This window comes from Neoarius graeffei, chromosome 8, assembly GCF_027579695.1.
Source record: "Neoarius graeffei isolate fNeoGra1 chromosome 8, fNeoGra1.pri, whole genome shotgun sequence".
NCBI classification, from domain to species: Eukaryota; Metazoa; Chordata; class Actinopteri; order Siluriformes; family Ariidae; genus Neoarius; species Neoarius graeffei.
Genome location: NC_083576.1, coordinates 74,294,481 through 74,320,074, shown reverse-complemented (window position 1 = coordinate 74,320,074; position 25,594 = coordinate 74,294,481). Strand labels below are relative to the sequence as shown.

Here is a 25,594-nt window from a genome sequence, read left to right as displayed (position 1 = left end):
TCCTGTCTCTACACTGTCCTATCCGATGAAAAAAAGCCCAAAAAAAATCTTTAAAAAAAAAATGTGTGTAGTTGGACTGGCTATGCTAATTTGTCCATAGGTGTAAATGACGGTGTGACTGTATGTAAATGTGTGTGATGCTCAGTGATGGACTGGCTTCCCATCCAGGGTGTATTCCAGGGAGTACAAACTCCTGCTTTATACTTTTAAGGCCCTTCATGGCCTTTCTTCCACCTACCTACAAGACCTGTTACATCCTTGTACCACTTCCTGCAGGTTAAGTCCAACTGATTCTAGTTTATTACTGATTCCCAAATCTAGGTTTTCTTCCAAAACTCTGGAACACACGTCTCAAAAGCCTCATGGAAATTTCTTCCATCACAGTATTTAAAGGTCCCCTTGCATCGTTTTTTTCATTACTTGTGCGGTGGTCTCTAGTATGAATGAATGCCCTGTGAGCCAGTTTTGGTGAAAAAAATGCTGTGGTTCTCCTGTTTCAGGCTGTTCTAGTTTGGTGGAGGAGTGGGTGGCGGGAGAACGACAGGATTTCAGCTCTTTCTCATTAATATTCATGACATGTAAACGTGTTACCTCTGATTGGCTAACAGCACTGTGACGCTACCTCCAGTGGGTCAAAACAAGCGGATGTGGGTGTGTTTGTAAAAACTGTTTCGATTGGCTATTATGGTCTCGACATTGATGTTCTGACCAATAACAATGTAGATGTGGCAGCGGGGGCGTGGCCGAGCGGCGGTCTGTGAATGGAGGGCGGAGTCAGGGAAGGTAAGTGGCAGAATCACTGCACCTGACGGGAATTAATGTGTGTTTGTGTGTCTTCCCCAGTGGCCGCGCCCTATAAGAGGAGAGGGAGAGCAGAGGAAGGGAGCTCTCTCCCCAACCAGAACACTTGTGTGTGTGTGCACGTGCGCGCGTGACTGGGAGGGAGTCATTTATTTGTTCATTCATTGATTCATTCATTCATTTATTTATTTATTTAATTGAATACTCCCTGCGGCAGCGGCTCTCATCAAGGCACGAGGCACGGAACGGAGCTCGCCTCGGGGGGTGTGGGGGGAATAACATCCCCTGGCTGGGAGCTGACGGGCCCTGGCAGCGCTGGTTCGTTCGGGAGAGGGCAGGGGTCGCTGGCTGCCAAGTCTGGGGAGGCTGGGACCTAGGGTTAGGGTTAGCTGAATTACGTCCCGAGGCGCGGAGCTAGCCCACCCAGGGAGCACTCTTTCGTTCGGGAGAGGGCAGAGGCTGCTGGCTGCCAAGTCTGGGGAGGCTGGGACCTCCCCTGCCCGAGTTACGAGCGTGCAAAGTCGGGCTGGAGCCGCCATTAGAAATGAAACTGATGCGGACCACCGCACCGCGCCTCGGGGCGAATTACGTCTCTCTCCTCGCGCTTTCTTCCCATGGGCGGTCGCAAGCCAAGGTGGGCGAGGCCATGAATACTAATTTTCGAAGTGACATCACTTCGTATGGCTTTTTCTGATCCGCTCGTTTTTCCGACTATTTTCTTTCATAAGCTAATACAGGGAATGGGAGTAGAATGACATTTTCACATGCAGCATGCATATGCAACTCGGAGTGAACTATGGTATTTCAAAAAGAGCCAGTATTAAACGTTTTTGGTGGAAGGGCACTTTTAAAGGTAGACTGCCTTTCAGATTTTTCAAGTGTAGGTCATAAAAAGAATTTTCCCCGACACCTAATTATTTTTGTTTAGTGAACTGAAAACTACTGAATTCAAATCACAGGCTTCCTGTATTAGTTTTTTAAAAAAATAGAACAATTAATGGGCGGCACGGTGGTGTAGTGGTTAGCGCTGTCGCCTCACAGCAAGAAGGTCCGGGTTCGAGCCCCGGGGCCGGCGAGGGCCTTTCTGTGCGGAGTTTGCATGTTCTTCCCGTGTCCATGTGGGTTTCCTCCGGGTGCTCCAGTTTCCCCCACAGTCCAAAGACATGCAGGTTAGGTTAACTGGTGACTCTAAATTGACCGTAGGTGTGAATGTGAGTGTGAATGGTTGTCTGTGTCTATGTGTCAGCCCTGTGATGACCTGGCGACTTGTCCAGGGTGTACCCCGCCTTTCGCCCGTAGTCAGCTGGGATAGGCTCCAGCTTGCCTGCGACCCTGAAGAAGGATAAAGCGGCTAGAGATAATGAGATGAGATGAGAGAACAATTAATGAATTTAGGATCATGTGGCCCTAAATTCTCTGCTATTTTTTCCTGCTTCACCATGACCCAATTCAAGATACTACGTCATGCATGACATGGTGGGCTTTCCCTGTTCGCGCAAGGCATTGTGGGGTACAAATTTGAAACAGGAGAGAAAAATGGAGGACGTGAGTGTGTGAATGAAACGTGAAAGACCGACTACAGTAATGGAAAGCGAGAAGAAAAGACTGTATGTTATATGTGAAGGAAAGGAAATGCAGGACCAAATTAATAAATATCGGCGGTCAGCGAGCACCCCGGTGTGATCAGTTGATCGTTTAGCTACAGAATGATGGAACTGTCAGTGCACGGTCAAAGGTAAACCTGTAGATGGCAGTAATGCAACACTGTGGATGCCAGCTGCTGTAAAACCCAAAAGAAGAAGAAGGTAAACCTGCGCATATGCACATGGACTTCTTCTGTCTGCTTGACTGAGCGAAGCGAGCGATTTCATGCACATTATTTGCTTTAATCCCCTCAAATTAAATAACTTCCCAGCCACAGAATGGCCTGATATTTTGTGAGATATTACAGAAATAAACATATATCACAGTGACCAAATTTCAGAGGGAACTAAATTTCAACGATTTTATGAAACTGAAAGGCCGTCTAGCTTTAAGACTCATATTAAAGCTCACATTTTCTCTTAATGTTATCACTCTGTGTCTGTCGCACTCTGTTATCATGTAGTGTTTGATTTGAGTTCACTTGGTGAGTTTATATTTTTTCTCCCTACTCTGTAAAGCGTCCTTGTGTTTGTGAAAGACACTATATAAATTAAACTCCTTCTTCTCCTTCTTCTTCATCTTCTTCTTATTATTTTATTATTATTTAATCCTGCCTTATGGCCAGTGTTCCCAGGATAATGCTCTAAATCCACCATGGCTGCGACCAGGATAATATTCATTCATTCATTCATTCGTCTTCAGTAATTGCTTTATCCTGGTCAGGGTTACAGTGGATTGCAGAATTCCAGGATTATAAATGCTCATGTGGTCTCATAATCCAGACATTGGGTAACCTAAGCTATGGAATGAACTAGAGATCCTGGAGCTACAGTACCAGTGAAAAGTTTGTACACCCCTACTCATTCATAGGTTTTTCTGTATTTTGTCTATTTTCTATATTGTAGAACAATACTGAAGACATCACAACTATGAAATAACATCTCATTATCTCTAGCTGCTTTATCCTTCTACAGGGTCGCAGGCAAGCTGGAGCCTATCCCAGCTGACTACGGGCGAAAGGCGGGGTACACCCTGGACAAGTCGCCAGGTCATCACAGGGCTGACACATAGACACAGACAACCATTCACACTCACATTCACACCTATGGTCAATTTAGAGTCACCAGTTAACCTAACCTGCATGTCTTTGGACTGTGGGGGAAACCGGAGCACCCGGAGGAAACCCACGCGGACAACATGCAAACTCCACACAGAAAGGCCCTCGCCGGCCCCGGGGCTCGAACCCAGGACCTTCTTGCTGTGAGGCGACAGCGCTAACCACTACACCACCGTGCCGCCCATGAAATAACATACAGAACATATATGGAATTATGCAGTAAACAAAAAAAGTGTTAAAAAAACACAAAATATGATTCATATTTTAGATTCTTCAAAGTATCCAGCGTTTACCTTGATGACGCTTTGTACACTATTGGCATTATCTTAACCAGCTTCATGAGGGAGTCACCTGGAACGCTTTTTAATTAACAGGTGCCTTGTCAAAAGTTAATTAGTGGATTAATTTCTTGCCTTCTTAATGCGTTTGAGATCAAACAGTCAATAGTAAATAATAAAAATACAGTAAATAGCCCTATTCCTGGCACGGTGGTGTAGTGGTTAGCGCTGTCGCCTCACAGCAAGAAGGTCCGGGTTCGATCCCCGTGGCTGGCGAGGGCCTTTCTGTGCGGAGTTTGCATGTTCTCCCCGTGTCCGCGTGGGTTTCCTCCGGGTGCTCCGGTTTCCCCCACAGTCCAAAGACATGCAGGTTAGGTTAACTGGTGACTCTAAATTGACCGTAGGTGTGAATGTGAGTGTGAATGGTTGTCTGTGTCTATGTGTCAGCCCTGTGATGACCTGGCGACTTGTCCAGGGTGTACCCCGCCTCTCGCCCGTAGTCAGCTGGGATAGGCTCCAGCTTGCCTGCGACCCTGTAGAAGGATAAAGCGGCTAGAGATGATGAGATGAGCCCTATTCCACAACTGTAGTAATCCATATTATGTCAAGAACTGCTCAACTAAGTAAAGAGAAATGACATCCATCATTACTTTAAGACATGAAGTGACTTTTAATTCATAAAAATAAAGCAAAACCATTGAATTAAAAGGTGTGTCCAAACTTTTGATTGGTACTGTATATAAAGCGGGAATGCCACCATCTTATAGCATATTGTTCAGTAACTCCTATGGATTATTCAGGAACTACAACCCCGATTCCAAAAAAGTTGGGACAAAGTACAAATTGTAAATAAAAACGGAATGCAATAATTTACAAATCTCAAAAACTGATATTGTATTCACAATAGAACATAGACAACATATCAAATGTCGAAAGTGAGACATTTTGAAATTTCATGCCAAATATTGGCTCATTTGAAATTTCATGACAGCAACACATCTCAGAAAAGTTGGGATGGGGCAATAAGAGGCTGGAAAAGTTAAAGGTACAAAAAAGGAACAGCTGGAGGACCAAATTGCAACTCATTAGGTCAATTGGCAATAGGTCATTAACATGACTGGGTATAAAAAGAGCATCTTGGAGTGGCAGCGGCTCTCAGAAGTAAAGATGGGAAGAGGATCACCAATCCCCCTAATTCTGCGCCGACAAATAGTGGAGCAATATCAGAAAGGAGTTCGACAGTGTAAAATTGCAAAGAGTTTGAACATATCATCATCTACAGTGCATAATATCATCAAAAGATTCAGAGAATCTGGAAGAATCTCTGTGCGTAAGGGTCAAGGCCGGAAAACCATACTGGGTGCCCGTGATCTTCGGGCCCTTAGACGGCACTGCATCACATACAGGCATGCTTCTGTATTGGAAATCACAAACTGGGCTCAGGAATATTTCCAGAGAACATTATCTGTGAACACAATTCACCGTGCCATCCGCCGTTGCCAGCTAAAACTCTATAGTTCAAAGAAGAAGCCGTATCTAAACATGATCCAGAAGTGCAGACGTCTTCTCTGGGCCAAGGCTCATTTAAAATGGACTGTGGCAAAGTGGAAAACTGTTCTGTGGTCAGACGAATCATAATTTGAAGTTCTTTATGGAAATCAGGGACGCCGTGTCATTCGGACTAAAGAGGAGAAGGACGACCCGAGTTGTTATCAGCGCTCAGTTCAGAAGCCTGCATCTCTGATGGTATGGGGTTGCATTAGTGCGTGTGGCATGGGCAGCTTACACATCTGGAAAGACACCATCAATGCTGAAAGGTATATCCAGGTTCTAGAGCAACATATGCTCCCATCCAGATGACGTCTCTTTCAGGGAAGACCTTGCATTTTCCAACATGACAATGCCAAACCACATACTGCATCAATTACAGCATCATGGCTGCGTAGAAGAAGGGTCCGGGTACTGAACTGGCCAGCCTGCAGTCCAGATCTTTCACCCATAGAAAACATTTGGCGCATCATAAAACGGAAGATACGACAAAAAAGACCTAAGACAGTCGAGCAACTAGAATCCTACATTAGACAAGAATGGGTTAACATTCCTATCCCTAAACTTGAGCAACTTGTCTCCTCAGTCCCCAGACGTTTACAGACTGTTGTAAAGAGAAAAGGGGATGTCTCACAGTGGTAAACATGGCCTTGTCCCAACTTTTTTGAGATGTGTTGTTGTCATGAAATTTAAAATCACCTAATTTTTCTCTTTAAGTGACACATTTTCTCAGTTTAAACATTTGATATGTCATCTATGTTCTATTCTGAATAAAATATGGAATTTTGAAGCTTCCACATCATTGCATTCCGTTTTTATTTACAATTTGTACTTTGTCCCAACTTTTTTGGAATCAGGGTTGTACAGCAAAATGAATAGAAAAGCTATGTAGTTATGAAAATGAGGAACTATAAATTTGGACCTAGCAGTTCAAAGGGTCACTAGATAATTAAACACAAAATACTAGAGTGACCCTGTGTCCGAAATTGCTCACTCATTCACTACTCCCTATATAGGGAATTATTATATAGAGGACTATATAGTGAGCTCATTGGTAAAATGAAAAAACACTTTCGGACACTCGTCCGTCGTGCTGGTAATTACGTCGTTATTGTCGTACAATTAAAACGTGCCAGATCAGTCGGCTGATGGGTTTTCAAAATTATTTTTGTGATAAATCCATATTATACTGAGTGTATTTCCCACATTAATCAATACAAAGTACCTGCATCTTTCAGCTATTTTTAATCAAGGCTGAATACTTTCTTTTTTGCCGCTACCTTTTATTAAATCAAATTTGAGACTTTTAATTTGATTTCTTTCAGCGTGACTGCAATGCATGATGGGATATATTGCTTTGGTTAGTACACTACTTTTCGTGATGCATCGTGGGATACTTTGAGTGCACTATATGAGGTGTAAATAATACAATAGTCACTAAGGTTTCGGACAGCACTACAAAATGGCGTCCCCATTATATGTTTGTTTTATCTGTAACTGCTTATCCCGTGCGTGGTCGCAGGGCAAGCTGGATCCTATCCCAGCTGACCATGGGCGAGAGGCAGGGTACACCCTGGACAAGTCGCAGAGCTGACACACACAGAGACACAAACAACCATTCCTCCGGGTGCTCCGGTTTCCCCCACAGTCCAAAGACATGCAGGTTAGGTTAACTGGTGGCTCTAAATTGACCGTAGGTGTGAATGTGAGTGTGAATGGTTGTCTGTGTCTATGTGTCAGCCCTGCAATGACCTGGCGACTTGTCCAAGGTGTACCCCGCCTCTCGCCCATAATCAGCTGGGATAGGCTCCAGCATGCCTGCGACCCTGTAGGACAGGATAAGTGGCTACAGATAATGGATGGATGGATGGATGGATGGATGGATGGATGCATGCATATCTTTGGACTGTGGGAGGAAACCCACGCAGACCCGGGGGAAACATGCAAACTCCACAAAGAAAGGCCCTCGTCAGCTGCTGGATTTGAACCCAGAACCTTCTTGCTGTGAGGCGATAGTGCTAACCACTACACCACCGTACTGCCGTCCCCACTATATAGTGCCCTATATAGTGAGTAGGGAGCGATTTAGGACACAGTCTGAGTGTTTTTGGATAATTGCACTGTGAAATTTCTCATCACCATGATGTGAACTTCAGAGAGAGAAAGACGTTTAACTCACTCGGGGCAATCCTCCAGTCATACGTTGCGGCTCGAACAGTCTTGTTGCGCACATATCCAATGCTGACCAAATGTTCAACCATGGTGTAAAAATAACCTGCAAACAGAAGTATGTCAGACGGGAAGGACGAGAAAGGGGGAGAATTTCAAAGCTGAACAGGAAATGAAACAGGACTGGACTTGTTCAGTTTAACTTAAATTCTGCCATCAATGATGAATGTAATTCAGAATGAACTTTCACAGTTCACCAACCTCAAAAAGTTGGTTTTGATAAAAATCTATTTTACATAGATATTCTCTTACCTTAAAGGTAATCAGTCAGCCTAGACATGTTTGGTATTCACTGTGTTTGGTGCAATGGAAGTCTAACTCACCAAAAATGTTTACCAGACATGTCTACATGAAAGCAGTTCTTTGCCAATCTCATACACACATTTAGAAATGCCATTATGTATCTAACAAATTATCAAGATTTGGGCCGGAGTGGACAAAATAATGAGAAATTATAGTGAAGTGAAAGTATAATAATATGTCAAAATCTTACTGGATTAAAAATGGAGGTATCCAGCTAGAAATATACTCAAGTGAAAGTAAGAGTTGTTACCTTTAAAAGTACTCAAGCATAAAAAAAGTAAATGTTTTTAATTGACGAAATTAAGTTAACATTATGTTTTCATATGAAAAGTATCTTTTATTACTTATCTAAAGCTGTTAAAATGATTTTAGTTGTAAAGCAACGACACACTTTCCCATTTAAGTTTGCAGTATTTACCATTAGCTAAACTTTGACTTGCTGCCGAGCTAATTAGGTTCACTACAGGAATCAATGATAGTCTAACCTGGCATTAGGGGAAAAAAACAACAGGTTAACTTAGATAATTATAGCCAGTTCACACATTAGTTAACTTACCTCAACACACTTTTTCAAATCAGATGGAGCTCATGCTTTCTAGGCAAAGTAGACATCAGGCTTGTAGTACGCGACTCTGACTTGTGCCCTGATTTTAAGGACTCGTGACTTGACTTGGACTTGAGCACTGATGACTCAGACTTGGACTCGGACTCGTACATTATCTGCATTCAGACTCGTAAATTGGAGACGAGGACTTGGATTTTTTCTTTATTTTTTGTAACATGCCATAATAATTTGGCATAAAATATTTAAAACCCCGATTCCAAAAAAGTTGGGACAAATTACAAATTGTAAATAAAAATGGAATGCAATGATGTGGAAGTTTCAAAATTCCATATTTTATTCAGAATAGAACATAGATGACATATCAAATGTTTAAACTGAGAAAATGTATCATTTAAAGAGAAAAATTAGGTGATTTTAAACTTCATGACAACAACACATCTCAAAAAAGTTGGGACAAGGCCATGTTTACCACTGTGAGACATCCCCTTTTCTCTTTACAACAGTCTGTAAACGTCTGGGGACTGAGGAGACAAGTTGCTCAAGTTTAGGGATAGGAATGTTAGCCCATTCTTGTCTAATGTAGGATTCTAGTTGCTCGACTGTCTTAGGTCTTTTTTGTCGTATCTTCCGTTTTATGATGCGCCAAATGTTTTCTATGGGTGAAAGATCTGGACTGCAGGCTGGCCAGTTCAGTACCCGGACCCTTCTTCTACGCAGCCATGATGCTGTAATTGATGCAGTATGTGGTTTGGCATTGTCATGTTGGAAAATGCAAGGTCTTCCCTGAAAAAGAGTCGTCGGGATGGGAGCATATGTTGCTCTAGAACCTGGATATACCTTTCAGCATGGATGGTGTCTTTCCAGATGTGTAAGCTGCCCATGCCACACGCACTAATGCAACCCCATACCATCAGAGATGCAGGCTTCTGAACTGAGCGCTGATAACAACTTGGGTCGTCCTTCTCCTCTTTAGTCCGAATGACACGGCGTCCCTGATTTCCATAAAGAACTTCAAATTTTGATTCGTCTGACCACAGAACAGTTTTCCACTTTGCCACAGTCCATTTTAAATGAGCCTTGGCCCAGAGAAGACGTCTGCACTTCTGGATCATGTTTAGATACGGCTTCTTCTTTGAACTATAGAGTTTTAGCTGGCAACGGCAGATGGCACGGTGAATTGCGTTCACAGATAATGTTCTCTGGAAATATTCCTGAGCCCATTTTGTGATTTCCAATACAGAAGCATGCCTGTATGTGATGCAGTGCCGTCTAAGGGCCCGAAGATCATGGGCACCCAGTATGGTTTTCCGGCCTTGACCCTTACGCACAGAGATTCTTCCAGGTTCTCTGAATCTTTTGATGATATTATGCACTGTAGATGATGATATGTTCAAACTCTTTGCAATTTTACACTGTCGAACTCCTTTCTGATATTGCTCCACTATTTGTCGGCGCAGAATTAGGGGGATTGGTGAGTCTCTTCCCATCTTTAATTCTGAGAGCCACTGCCACTCCAAGATGCTCTTTTTATACCCAGTCATGTTAATGACCTATTGCTAATTGACCTAATGAGTTGCAATTTGGTCCTCCAGCTGTTCCTTTTTTGTACCTTTAACTTTTCCAGCCTCTTATTGCCCCCGTCCCAACTTTTTTGAGAAGTGTTGCTGTCATGAAATTTCAAATGAGCCAATATTTGGCATGAAATTTCAAAATGTCTCACTTTCGACATTTGATATGTTGTCTATGTTCTGTTGTGAATACAATATCAGTTTTTGAGATTTGTAAATTATTGCATTCCATTTTTATTTACAATTTGTACTTTGTCCCAACTTTTTTGGAATAGGGGTTGTATATCTACATTCATTTTTATACTAATTTCGTGCAAGAGATGCACATTCACAGCGCTAAAATGCCTGGAGATAACTCCCCTAGGATTGGCCACTTTGCTTATACAGACTTCTTGTGCAGTGGGAAAAAATGCACTGCTATGTGTTCCATATGTAGAAGAACTATCGAGGAGATGATGGGGACAACCTTGAACTTCAATTGTCATTTGGTAAGACCACACCCAGAGAAGGAAGTGACGCGCTGTGTTCGTTGCTCTGTTGAAGCGGGGCTTGCTGACCGATGAACTAGCTAGTGTTAACCCTCTCTCATGTTCTTTACCTTGCTGATAGTGGGTGGGGCTTGCTGAGCGATGAACAAGCTTTTTATCTGTAGCCTATTAACCAAAATGGGGCAGTACAGCAGTAACGTTAGTCTAACACAGTAGCAGAGACACTTTCACATAAAGGCAGCAACAGCCACCGTTAAATGGTGCGGTTGGAGTCTTGTTCTCAGACTCGACTCGAAATTTTCTTTCATGATTTGGACTTGAACACTGGGGACTCGAGACTGGACTCGGACTCGAGGTTTAGTGACTCGACTACAACACTGGTAGACGCCTCATTCTATACAAGTCTTTGCTTCATCCAGAAAACTGAAACATTTTACTGATAAGGACTGATAGGGTCAGGGTGCTCACCCTCAATGTCCACACTGTAGTCTGGTTGATTATCGATCTTCAAATGCACATGGATATCTATAGCCCTAACTACATTGTGTAGTGTGAAAAGGTTATGGACAATGACTAGCTGCTATGATTCTTGAGTTTTGTTTTGTTTTTTTAGATTGATGAACAATGATTCAATGCTATGTTGAAACGACTGGATACTAAACTGAGCCCATTTGATAGCGTAACACTTATTGGCTAAATGAGACAAGAAATGGCCTTTGAGATTTCTTGAGTACTTTAAAGGTCTAAATAAAATGTAAGGAGTAAACTTACATTTTTTTCCTTCGAAATGTAATTAAGTAAGTGCACCAGTGTTCGATTTTAATAACACATGTCAAAAACAATAATTATGTATAGTAATGAAGTACAATTACTCAAATATTTTCCACCCCTGGACCTGGGCATTGGTTTGGAGAAAATATTTTAGCTAAGATAGACTTCTAGTGCATGTTAGCAATATTAGATTTGTAGTTGTAGTACGAAACTAAAGAAGCAAATGATATACACTAATCACGTTGTGGAGGCTCGACGACATCTTTGGCAGTTGGAAAATTGTGTGAATTAAAATTTTTACCATGTCATTGATCTACAGCCACATTTTCAAATTGATTAATTTATCTAATGAGTTCCAGTTCAATGATTGTAAATGAGTGATATTGGTATCAGAGCAGTCACCTGCCAGATTGTTGTTATCCAAGAACTCTATAGTATACGTCTGACCGAATCCAGGGACTCGGATTTCCACACCAGGAGAGTTGGACGTCCTGCGAGTTGTTCGATTGTACACTATCCTACAACACAAGAAAGGATGTGTGAAATGTTGACAACTAGAATCCGTTCGATGACATTCTTGACGCTGGAGAACGTGCCAAAAACAAAAAGTTAATTGCTGTTGCTGTCCAAGATGATTTCAGAAAACTTTTTTCTGATCTCTATAAGACTGGAATACAATCTTTTATTAGTGGCCCACTCCCAGCGAGAGGAAGCTTTGCATTTTCTCGACTCTTCAGTCTTAACACCTGGCTTGGAAAAACTTGTTTTTCATTTGGTATGAACTTCATAGACAATTTTAACCTTTTCTGGAATCGCAGAGAATTCTTCAAGCCAAATAGCACTGAACTCAGCTGGATTGGGGCCAAAGTCTTAGTAGACCATTACAGACTTGCAATCTTTTCTCAGCCAGCATTGAGGAAAACAGTTGATAAGATGTCGCAGACTGACATAGTTACAAAAAACAATACCTCTGCAAAGCCAAAACAATCATCTTTGCAAGTCGTCATCAAGGACACACAGACATCTGACCTGCCAGACTGCCAAGATTCAAAGACAGACTGTCAAAAATCAGAGATAAACTGCCATACAAAGAACTCACCAATTTCTCGCTCTTCTGACTTCACTGCATCATCTCTGTCTCCCACCCACATGGATTTCCCTAATAGTATGCAAAGATTGCATACTATTTAAATTTAAATATGACCCAAATTATGGATGATATTGCTCCATTCAAAATCAAAAGAGTCAATGATAAGCAGAAAGCACCATGGAAGCAGTACCCGGCTGTTAAACTGCTAAAGAGAGAATGTAGAAAGACTGAAAGAAAATGGCGCAAATCTAAACTTCACATCCATTATCAAATCCATAAAGAGATGCTTGGTAATTATAATTATGAAATTCGTAAAGCAAGACAGTCTTTCTTCTCCAATATCATCAACAGGAATATGAACAATGCCCGTGTGTTATTTTTAACAGTAGAGAAGCTAACTAATCCCCCACCACAATTAGCACCTGAACTTCTCTCAGTTAATAAATGCAATGAGTTGGCATCCTTCTTCAAAGGTAAAATTGATAAAATACGGCAGAATATTGCTCATAATATATCTCAGTTGCAAAAAATTGAAAAACTGCAATCACCAATGACACAGATAGATAACTTCAACACAATGTCAGAATTTTGTTTAATTGATTATGAGACTCTTGAAAAAACTGTACAAAATCTCAGTTCCTCAACATCTGAATTGGACATTCTGCCCACCAACTTTTTTAAGTCTGTTCTTCATCTTATAATTACAGATGTGCTTCAAATTATAAATACATCCCTAGAGACTGGCGTTGTTCCTGTGTCCCTGAAAAAAGCCGTTGTAAATCCCCTACTTAAAAAAAATAATCTGGATCCTTCAGTATTAAATAACTACAGGCCAATATCAAATTTACCATTCATCGGGAAAATCCTTCAAAAAATTGTCTTCAATCAATTAACTGCCTTCTTGATATCAAACAGCCATTTTGATAATTTTCAGTCAGGATTTCGTGCCAATCATAGCACTGAAACAGCGCTGATTAAAGTTATAAATGACATACGTCTTAATACTGATGCAGGCAAAACATCGGTCCTGGTATTACTGGACCTCAGTGCAGCTTTTGATACTGTTGATCACAACATACTGCTATATCGACTTGAACACTGGGTTGGGTTGACTGGTAAAGTTATCAATTGGTTAAATTCATACTTAAAAGATAGAAGCTTCTTTGTTACCATGGGAAATTGTTCCTCAACGTCAATGTCCTTGACCTGTGGTGTCCCCCAGGGGTCGATTCTTGGACCATTACTTTTCAACCTTTATATGCTCCCACTTGGGCAAATTATCAATAACAATTCAATTTTGTATCACTGCTATGCAGATGACACCCAAATTTATTTTGCTTTATCACCTAATGATTATGCCCCCCTTGAATGTCTCTACCAGTGTATCAATCAAATCAACAACTGGATGTCACAAAATTTTCTTCACCTGAACACAGATAAAACAGAAGTAATTCTATTTGGAAAAAAAGATGAAAGACTTAGGATTACCACTATTCTTGACACAAAAGGGATTAAAACTAAAGAAATGGTTAAAAATCTTGGTGTTTTCATTGACCGCCAGCTAAACTTTGACAGTCACATGAAAGCAATCACTAAAACGGCATTTTATCACCTAAAAAACATTTCCAAACTAAGAGGACTTATGTCAAAAAATGATCTGGAAAAACTGATACATGCCTTCATCTCTAGTAGGGTTGATTACTGCAATGGCCTTTTCACAGGCCTGCCAAAAAAGACCATCAAACGACTTCAGCTGGTTCAAAATGCAGCGGCTAGGGTTCTCACACGAACAAAAAGAACAGAGCACATTACTCCAATTCTAAGGTCCCTTCACTGGCTTCCAGTAAGCTACAGAATTGACTTTAAAGCATTGCTGCTGGTGTACAAATCTCTAAATGGTACAGGGCCCAATTACCTCTCTGATATGTTGCAGTGGCCTAACCCAATCAGATCTACCAGATCGCAACAGAAAAATTTACTATTAAAACCTGTTGTTAAAACAAAGTGTGGTGAAGCAGCTTTTAGCTACTATGCAGTGCAGCTATGGAACCAACTGCCAGAGGACATTAAAAATGCTCCTGCTGTTGGCAGCTTCAAATCTAGGTTAAAGACCAAGCTGTTTTCAGATGCTTTCTGTTAAATAATTAATATTGTCTTTTTTACATGTTTTATAATCTTTACTTTTACAGTCTCTGCATGTTTCAAATTTTACTTAACTTTTTGTGGCAGCGGGGGCATGGTCAAGCGCCGGTCTGTGACAGGAGGGTGGAGCCGGGGAAGGTGAGTGGCAGAATCGCGACACCTGAGGATAATTAACCTGTTTGTGTGTGTGTTTTCCCAGTAACCGCTCCCTATTTAAGGAGGCTGAGAGAGAGCAGAAGGAGCGCAACCCGGGATCGGATGCAGAGTGTGTTTGTGTGTGTGTGTTTTGGCGTACGCTGTTGAGACTGAAATGTTTGGGAAAATAAATAAGCCGTCTCTGCATCTAAACGTTGTCCTGCCGTCCTCTGTGCTCCACCCACACATTATCCGCGCTACAGTGGTGCCGAAACCCGGGAAAAGGTGGAGCACCAACACAGCAGCCCCATGGAATCCTCCCCGTTCGCGGACTTGGTCCACGCCCTCGCCACGGCTCAGCAGAGCCAGCAGCAGGCACTTGTCACGCTCCGAAAGGAGCAGGAGCGCCGCTTCGAAGCCCTGGTGCTGGCCCAGCAGGAAGATCGAGAGGCGTTCCGGCATCTCCTCGCGTCGGCGGGGTCCACCAGCGCCCCGGCCGCGGGCCCGTCTCCCCTCACCGTGACCAAGATGGGCCCGCAGGACGACCCCGAGGCTTTCATCACATTGTTCGAGCAGGTCGCCGAAGCCTCGGGGTGGCCGATGGAGCAGCGCACGGCGCGCCTCCTCCCCCTCCTGACGGGAGAGGCGCAGCTGGCCGCACTACAGCTCCCCGCCGATCGCAGGCTGGCCTACGCCGACCTTCGCCGGGCTGTCCTCCAGCGCGTGGGGCGCACGCCGGAGCAGCAGCACCAGCGCTTCCGCGCGCTGCGGATGGAGGAAGTCGGCAGCCCGTTCGCGTTCGGCCAGCAGCTCCGGGACGCCTGCTGGCGGTGGCTGAGGGCCGAAGATCGCGACGCCGAGGGAATCATCGACCAGGTGGCGCTGGAACAGTTCATCGCCCGCTTACCAGCTGGAACCGCGGAGTGGGTCCAGTGCCACCACCCGGCGTCGCTGGATCAGGCCGTGGGACTGGCGGAGGATCATCTGGTGGCTGTTCCGGCAGCAGGACAGCGGACGACAGCATCTTCTTTCTCCTCTTCTCTCTCTCTTTCTCCCCCCCCTCCTCCCGTGTCCCGTCCTCGCCCCATTCCCCCACCGCGGAGGCGGGGGCCGGCTCCACCCCAGCCGGCCCGCCGCACCCGTGGTGCCCTCCCGTTTCTCCCTTCTGTGTCTATCTCTCCCCCCCCTCAGGTGAGTGAGCCCCAGAACACAGCTGCAGAGGGAAGGCCCGGGCCGGTTTGCTGGCGCTGCGGGGAACCGGGCCACCTGCAGCAGCAGTGTGCAGCGATGGAAGTGGGGGCGGTGGTGCGGATCCCCGACGCACCAGAGGCTGCCCTCGATCGGGCCGGAGCGTATCGCATACCGGTAAGTGTACAAGGGGCTACGTATCAGGCGTTGGTGGATTCAGGTTGCAATCAGACCTCGATTCGTCAAAGCCTGGTGCAAGACGAGGCATTGGGGGGAGCACAAGGGGTGAAGGTGTTGTGTGTGCACGGGGATATTCACAGCTACCCGTTGGTGTCGGTCCACATACATTTCAGAGGGGAGAAATCGATAGTGAAGGCGGCGGTTAATCCTCGCCTTACCCACTCTTTGATCTTGGGGACTGATTGGCCGGGATTTCGGGGTTTAATGGCACGCCTAATAAAGAGTGGGTCCTGCCGGTTAACAAGGGAGGGTCCCGGTGTCGCTTTGGCTGGAGCTGCGGTCGCAGAGCCGTCTACGTCATCTCCGCGACAGAGTGAGGAGCCACAGGCCCCTCCTCTTTCTATTGGGGAATCCCTCGCCGATTTCCCACTGGAACAATCGCGAGACGAGACTCTGCGACACGCGTTTGACCAAGTGAGAGTAAACGATGGTCAGACGCTCCAGCCGGACGCCACCCCGTCCTTCCCCTATTTTTCCATTTTGAAGGATAGGTTATACCGAGTGACGCAGGACACTCAGACGAAAGAGCGAGTCACCCAATTGCTAATTCCAAAGAGCCGCCGGGAATTGGTATTTCAGGCGGCTCACTTTAATCCCATGGCTGGACACCTTGGGCAGGATAAGACACTCGCCCGGATAATGGCCCGATTCTATTGGCCGGGGATTCGCGGCGAAGTCCGTAAGTGGTGTACGGCGTGCCGCGAATGCCAGTTAGTAAATCCAGCGGCCATTCCAAAAGCGCCCTTGCGCCCTCTACCATTAATCGAGACCCCGTTCGAAAGAATTGGGATGGATCTCGTCGGGCCATTAGATCGGTCAACACGAGGGTACCGCTTTATATTGGTTCTGGTGGACTATGCAACGCGATACCCAGAAGCGGTGCCTCTTCGCAATATCTCAGCACGCAGTATTGCGGAGGCCCTCTTCCACGTCATCTCCCGGGTTGGAATCCCGAAAGAGATTCTGACTGACCAAGGCACCTCGTTTATGTCACAAACACTGAGCGAACTGTATGGGCTACTGGGTATTAAGCCGATCCGCACCAGCGTTTATCACCCACAGACGGACGGTTTAGTTGAACGGTTCAACCGCACCCTCAAGAATATTATCAAAAAATTCGTAAGTGAGGACGCACGTAACTGGGATAAGTGGCTCGAACCCTTGTTGTTTGCAGTGCGAGAGGTCCCCCAAGCCTCCACGGGGTTCTCCCCGTTTGAATTATTATATGGGCGTAAGCCACGCGGCATCTTAGATGTACTGCGGGAAAATTGGGAGGAGGGACCTTCACCGAGCAAAAACGAAATTCAGAACGTTATGGATCTGCGCGCAAAACTCCACACGCTCACCCACCTAACTCAGGAGAATTTGCGGCAGGCCCAGGAACGGCAAGCCCGCCTGTACAACAAGGGCACGCGCCTTAGAGAGTTCACTCCGGGAGATAAGGTACTCGTCCTGTTGCCCACGTCGAGCTCCAAATTAATCGCCACGTGGCAAGGACCCTTTGAGGTCACACGGCGAGTCGGGGACGTCGACTATGAGGTTAGGCGAACGGACAGGGAGGGGGCGCTACAGATCTACCACCTCAATCTGCTGAAACTCTGGAACGAGGAGGTCCCCGTGGCGTTGGTGTCGGTAGTTCCAGAGAAGGCGGAGCTGGGGCCGGAGGTCCAAAAAGGGTCATTGGCATCACGTACCTTTCCGGTCCCCTGTGGAGACCACCTCTCCCCGACCCAACTCACGGAGGTCGCCCAGTTGCAGGCCGAGTTTTCGGATGTGTTCTTGCCCCTGCCCGGTCGCACTAACCTCATAGAACACCACATAGAGACGCCCCCGGGGGTGGTAGTGCGGAGCCGTCCTTATAGATTACCCGAACACAAAAAAAAGGTGGTTTGGGAAGAATTCAGGCCATGCTCGAAATGGGCATCGTCGAGGAGTCCCACAGTGACTGGAGCAGCCCGGTGGTCTTGGTTCCCAAGGCCGACGGCTCGGTCCAGTTCTGTGTGGACTATAGGAAAGTCAACGCGGTGTCTAAATTTGATGCGTACCCAATGCCTCGTATTGATGAGCTGCTCGATCGACTAGGCACGGCTCGCTTTTACTCGACACTGGATTTGACGAAGGGATATTGGCAGATCCCCTTGACTCCATTATCCCGGGAAAAAACGGCCTTTTCCACACCGTTCGGCTTACACCAGTTCGTCACACTTCCTTTTGGGCTGTTTGGGGCGCCCGCTTCAGCGGCTGATGGACCGGGTCCTCCAGGCCCACGCCACCTATGCGGCCGCTTACCTAGATGATATCATCATTTATAGTAATGTAGGTGCCGCTGCCAATCAACACCTGAGGGCCGTCCTTAGGTCGCTGAGGCGGGCGGGGCTCACTGCCAACCCGAAGAAGTGTGCAATTGGGCGGGTGGAAGTACGGTATCTGGGCTTCCACTTGGGCAACGGGCAGGTGCGTCCCCAAATTAATAAGACAGCAGCGATTGCGGCCTGCCCGAGGCCCAAGACCAAAAAGGGGGTGAGGCAGTTCCTGGGGCTGGCTGGCTACTATCGTAGGTTTATACCTAATTATTCGGACGTCACCAGCCCGCTGACTGACCTCACTAAAAAGGGGGTGCCAGATCCGGTCCAGTGGACGGAGCAGTGCCAGCGGGCTTTCTCTGAGGTAAAGGCTGCTCTGTGTGGGGGGCCACTTTTACACTCCCCTGACTTCTCTCTCCCTTTTGTGTTGCAGACCGATGCGTCGGACAGAGGGCTGGGGGCCGTTTTGTCCCAGCAGGTGGAGGGGGAGGACCGCCCGGTCCTGTACATCAGCCGGAAGCTGTCAGTGCGTGAGGGGCGCTACAGCACAATTGAAAAAGAGTGCCTGGCGATTAAGTGGGCGGTCCTCGCCCTCCATTACTACCTGCTGGGGCGCTCTTTCACTCTCTGTTCGGACCACGCGCCGCTCCAGTGGCTCCACCGCATGAAGGATGCCAACGCGCGGATCACCCGTTGGTATCTGGCACTCCAACCCTTCAACTTCAAGGTGGTCCACAGGCCGGGGGCGCAGATGGTCGTGGCAGACTTCCTCTCCCGTCAAGGGGGGGGAGTCAGCTGCGGGCCGGACAAGCGCCCGGCCTGAGTCGGGCGGTGGGGGTATGTGGCAGCGGGGGCGTGGTCAAGCGCCGGTCTGTGACAGGAGGGTGGAGCCGGGGAAGGTGAGTGGCAGAATCGCGACACCTGAGGATAATTAACCTGTTTGTGTGTGTGTTTTCCCAGTAACCGCTCCCTATTTAAGGAGGCTGAGAGAGAGCAGAAGGAGCGCAACCCGGGATCGGATGCAGAGTGTGTTTATGTGTGTGTGTTTTGGCGTACGCTGTTGAGACTGAAAAGTTTGGGAAAATAAATAAGCCGTCTCTGCATCTAAACGTTGTCCTGCCGTCCTCTGTGCTCCACCCACACATTATCCGCGCTACACTTTTATTCTATTTTATTCTGCTGGGTTTTTTTTCTCCCCCTATTTGAACTTCTACTTCATTTTATTATTTTATTTCTACTATTGTTTAATTCTTATTTTATTTCTTCCCATTTATTTTATGTAATTTTATTCTCTATTGTTTACTGTTTTGCTTTTACTTCTGTAAAGCACATTGAACTGCCACTGTGTATGAAATGTGCTATATAAATAAACTTGCCTTGCCTTGTCTTGCTGTTGGAAAGCTCTCCATGTTAGCTGAGCACTTACCACCATTATGTGAATAATTAGGCAACAGTACTTTGACTAAAGCAGATCATTACCTTTGCCACCTTTGTTGGAGTAGGTTTTGTTTTCACCTCCATTTGTTTGTTTGTTTATTTGCCTTTTAACAACGTAACTCAAAAAGCAGTGAATAGATTTTGATAAAATTTAGAGGAAAGGTGGGCCATGGGCCAAGGAATAATTGATTAGGTTTTGATGCAAATCCGGATATGTACACTACCGTTCAAAAGTTTGGGGTCACTTTGAAATTTCCTTATTTTTGAAAGAAAAGCACTGTTCTTTTTAATGAAGATCACTTTAAACTAATCAGAAATCCACTCTATACATTGCTAATGTGGTAAATGACTATTCTAGCTGCAAATGTCTGGTTTTTGGTGCAATATCTCCATAGGTGTATAGAGGCCCATTTCCAGCAAGTCTCACTCCAGTGTTCTAATGGTACAATGTGTTTGCTCATTGCCTCAGAAGGCTAATGGATGATTAGAAAACCCTTGTACAATCATGTTAGCACAGCTGAAAACAGTTGAGCTCTTTAGAGAAGCTATAAAACTGACCTTCCTTTGAGCAGATTGAGTTTCTGGAGCATCACATTTGTGGGGTCGATTAAATGCTCAAAATGGCCAGAAAAATGTCTTGACTATATTTTCTATTCATTTTACAACTTATGGTGGTAAATAAAAGTGTGACTTTTCATGGAAAAACACAAAATTGTCTGGGTGACCCCAAACTTTTGAACGGTAGTGTATGTGGATCCAGGATTTGTTTGCCTGTTCCCAACATAACTCAAAAAGTAGTGAATGGATTTGGATGAAATTTGGAGGAAAGGTGAGCCATGGGCGAAGGAACAATTGATTAGATTTTGATGGAAATCCGAATATTATATATATATATATATATATATATCATCTCATTATCTCTAGCCGCTTTATCCTTCTACAGGGTCGCAGGCAAGCTGGAGCCTATCCCAGCTGACTACGGGTGAAAGGCAGGGTACACCCTGGACAAGTCGCCAGGTCATCACAGGGCTGACACATAGACACAGACAACCATTCACACTCACATTCACACCTACAGTCAATTTAGAGTCACCAGTTAACCTAACCTGCATGTCTTTGGACTGTGGGGGAAACCGGAGCACCCGGAGGAAACCCACGCGGACACGGGGAGAACATGCAAACTCCACACAGAAAGGCCCTCGCCGGCCACGGGGCTCGAACCCGGACCTTCTTGCTGTGAGTCGATAGCGCTAACCACTACACCACCGTGCCGCCAGTTTAAGAACCTAATAGGGTAAATTTACAGAGTTTATTTCTTGGTCACCGTACAAAACCTTATCTCTGACAACAGATGTTGGTAAATTGATCAAACACATGTAAACATACATAGTGTGTTTTATATAATTCAAAAGAAGGATATGTTATTGAATATAAACATTTGGCTAGGTGCTTTTTGGAGAAATCAATTCATTTTATAATAAGTAGATATTTATAGTAATTTACAGTGGGGCAAAAAAGCATATAGTCAGTCACCAATTGTGCAAGTTCTCCCACTTAAAAAGATGAGAGAGGCCTGTAATTTTCATCATAGGTACACTTCAACTATGAGAGACAAAATGAGAAAAAAAAAATCCAGAAAATCACATTGTCTGATTTTTAAAGAATTTATTTGCAAATTATGGTGGAAAATAAGTATTTGGTCAATAACAAAAGTTCATCTCAATACTTTGTTATAGACCCTTTGTTGGCAATGACAGAGGTCAAATGTTTTCTGTAAGTCTTCACAAGGTTTTCACACACTGTTGCTGGTATTTTGGCCCATTCCTCCATGCAGATCTCCTCTAGAGCAGTGATGTTTTGGGGCTGTTGCTGGGCAACACGGACTTTCAACTCCCTCCAAAGATTTTCTATGGGGTTGAGATCTGGAGACTGGCTAGGCCACTCCAGGACCTTGAAATGCTTCTTACGAAGCCACTCCTTCGTTGCCCGGGCGGTGTGTTTGGGATCATTGTCATGCTGAAAGACCCAGCCACGTTTCATCTTCAATACCCTTGCTGATGGAAGGAGGTTTTCACTCAAAATCTCACGATACATGGCCCCATTCATTATTTCCTTTACACGGATCAGTCGTCATGGTCCCTTTTCAGAAAAACAGCCCCAAAGCATGATGTTTCCACCCCCATGCTTCACAGTAGGTATGGTGTTCTTTGGATGCAACTCAGCATTATGTCTCCTCCAAACACAACAAGTTGAGTTTTTACCAAAAAGTTCTATTTTGGTTTCATCTGACCATATGACATTCTCCCAATCCTCTTCTAGATCATCCAAATGCTCTCTAGCAAACTTCAGACGGGCCTGGACATGTACTGGCTTAAGCAGGGGGACACGTCTGGCACTGCAGGATTTGAGTCCCTGGTGGCGTAGTGTGTTACTGATGGTAGCCTTTGTTACTTTGATCCCAGCTCTCTGCAGGTCATTCACTAGGTCCCCCTGTGTGGTTCTGGGATTTTTGCTCACCGTTCTTGCGATCATTTTGACCCCACGGGGTGAAATCTTCCGTGGAGCCCCAGATCGAGGGAGATTATCAGTGGTCTTGTATGTCTTCCATTTTCTAATAATTGCTCCCACAGTTGATTTCTTCACACCAAGCTGCTTACCTATTGCAGATTCAGTCTTCCCAGCCTGGTACAGGTCTACAATTTTGTTTCTGGTGTCCTTTGACAGCTCTTTGGTTTTGGCCATAGTGGAGTTTGGAGCGTGACTGTTTGAGGTTGTGGACAGGTGTCTTTTACACTGATAACGAGTTCAAAGAGGTGCCATTAATACAGGTAACGAGTGGAGGACAGAGGAGCCTCTTAAAGAAGAAGTTACAAGTCTGTGAGAGCCAGAAATCTTGCTTGTTTGTAGGTGACCAAATACTTATTTTACCGAGGAATTTACCAATTAATTCATTAAAAATCCTACAATGTGATTTCCTGGATTCTTTCCCCCCATTCTGTCTCTCATAATTGAAGTGTACCTATGATGAAAATTACAGGCCTCTCTCATCTTTTTAAGTGGGAGAACTTGCACAATTGGTGGCTGACTAAATACTTTTTTGCCCCACTGTATACTACAATGCTGCTGAATTTCTCAATGCAGATTGGTTAAAAGATGCTGATTCATTTTCTACAACAGCAAGTAGTTTTGACAGTAGTTTTGGCTGTAATTCAAATCGCAGTTGCGTGTATTAATAGACCCCTTCGCAGTAAACGTCATTCATACGTAAGTGGAAATTGCGCACGCAGCCTGGACCTAAAAAAGACTCAGAAATGCCTAGTTGTTGTGTTTTCGGGTGTCAGAATCGTAGCAGTGATGGGGTTAAAATGTACAGAATTCCAGCAGGATCTCACCCATTCCAAAAAAATCGCCGACGTCTATGGCTACAAGCCATCAAACGTGTAGACTGGGATGAAAGCACCATCAAAAATGCGCGGGTTTGCAGCGCCCACTTCATCACAGGTAAGATCAGGCTATTTATTAAATCTTTCTTTTTTATTCTTTCTAGTCTTCGTTTATTGATGTAGCAAAATACTTTGGTAACGTTTGCCTGATTAGCTGGGTCATAGTTACACAATGTAATGAATATTGTTAGCATGTTAACTTAGCTTAGCATGCAATTTTGTTTGTAGGAGAGGTCTCGCTTGACTCAAGCAGTCCAGATTTTGTGCCATCATTATTTGTGTATGCCGAAAATCACAATTTTAAAGCAAGGATGGAAAGGTAAAATTGTGTGCCCTCACTCTAAATGCCAACTTACGTTGACTGCTCTAACCTAGCTCCCGCCCCGTTCAGTTTCATTTCTGCTCTCTGCCTCTCGCTTTTTACACAGCTCTGATTTCTCTTAGCTGCACTCTTTACACTATCATTCCTTTCATGCCATTACCTCCTGCAAATTGCTGTTTAGCGTTGGTATTTGCTGTTGTAGCTAAAGCCACATTGCCATCACACCACCGGCATAATTTGATTAAAACAAAATGAATATGAATGTCCCATTGTTAATCAAGTTGTACATGCCCGCATATAACAATCATATGCGTCTAAAGACTTGTAGGCACAAAGTTTTTCGTGGGTGTACACTGAAGTCTTGTCAATAAGGTACGAGTATATATCTGGCCATTGTATACCAGGGAACTTACTAACATCGTCCGTCCACTCTGTAATTAAATGCGGATCCGGTAGGCGATGTCCACTTGTTAGAGTTAACTTATTTATGTAGCATTCTCGATCTTGTAACGACAATTGTTTGGCATAATCTGACAGCTCATAATGCCGGTCTATGGGCAGCGCCATTGTTTCTGGGTCCAGGCTGCGCACGCATCCTGGCAACGGTCGGTTTGTTTACAAACATGCGAAGGGGTCTATATGCTCGTTCTAATACATTACTGATCCTATCATAACAGCTTTATAACATGGATCTGTACATTGGATTCCCTATATACTCTAATCTGAACCTAATAAAAACAGATCTAAAATATTACAGTTGTATAATTATTGATATATATTATGTTAATGGTATTTATCCAGAGTGATGTACAACATAACCAAAGCAGCCTGGGGAACAGGTGCCTTGCTCAAAGGCACTTTAGCCATTCCTGCTGGTCCAGGGAATTGAACCAGCAACCTTAAAGCTGCTTCGCTAACCTTTAGGCCATGGCTTCCCCCATAGCTTTTCACCATAAAGTACATATTTATTTCACATTCATGGAAAGTGTCTCCAGTGTTAGTGCTTTGTAACAGTTTTCCACCACATGAAAGTCTTCAGGACTTCGCCCTTTGGAGTTTCATTATAACATGACAAGCTGCATGTCTTATTAACATCAAGAGACAAAAAGAAAAAGAGAGGATGTTAGGAAACAACCATTTATAGTTACTATCATGTAAGTAATAACAGAATCTAACTTGTTTCACTGACATTCGACATTAAATTAATTAAATTTGTAATTGTTAATAACTTGCTGTAGTCTAAGAGGAATAAAACCCTTCAGAATGTGGTATTATAGAATCCAGCCACTGGGGGTACATAAGCGTACTCTTGGTGCCAGTCCCAAGCCCGGATAAATTGGAGAGGGTTGCGTCAGGAAGGGCATCTGGCGTAAACCTGTGCCAAATCTAACATGCGGATTGAAAAGAGAAATACCATACCGGATCGGTCGGGGCCCGGGTTAACAACGACCGCCTGTGGTACTGTTGGTCAACAGGGTGCCAGTGGAAAGTGTGCTACTGTTGCGCCAAAACGGAGAAGGAGAAAGAGAGGGGGGAGGCGTGTTAGGAGAGAGCGTGAAAAATGGAAGGGAAGGAAGGAGCTTAGAATTGAGGGTAGGAACACTGAATGTGGGAACACTGACTGGCAGAGTGAGAGTTAGCAGGTATGATGGAAAGAAGGAAGTTGGACATTTTGTGTGTGCAGGAGACAAGATGGAAAGGAAGCAAGGCCAAGAACATTAGAGATGGATGCAAGTTGTTTTATTATGGAGTCGATGGAAAGAGAAATGGTGTTGGTATTGTTTTGAGGGGAGAGTTGGTCAACAGTGTAATTGATGTGAAGAGGGTATCAGATAGAGTGATAGGCATGAAGTTGGAGATTCAAGGAGTGGTAATGTGTGTGCGTACGCCCCACAGGTTGGATGTGAGAATGAAGAGAAAGAGTCTTTCTGGGAAAAGATGGATGAAGGGGTAGAAAGTATACTGAGGGAGGAGCGCGTGCT

General features: G+C 44.7%; 1 protein-coding gene across 2 annotated transcripts in view; it reads right to left on the bottom strand.

The window, feature by feature from the left end:
• The window catches only part of lcat (lecithin-cholesterol acyltransferase), a 46,445-nt gene that overhangs the window by 9,943 nt on the left and 10,908 nt on the right, over positions 1–25,594 (bottom strand). The window contains exons 3-4 of one of the 2 annotated variants that reach the window (XM_060928233.1): positions 11,709–11,830; positions 7,568–7,663 (exon numbers count right to left, since the gene is read on the bottom strand). In XM_060928233.1, the coding sequence (XP_060784216.1) occupies positions 7,568–7,663; positions 11,709–11,830 (218 nt within the window). The remainder of the gene's footprint in view (positions 1–7,567; positions 7,664–11,708; positions 11,831–25,594) is intronic. The other variant, XM_060928234.1, reaches the window with a different exon arrangement.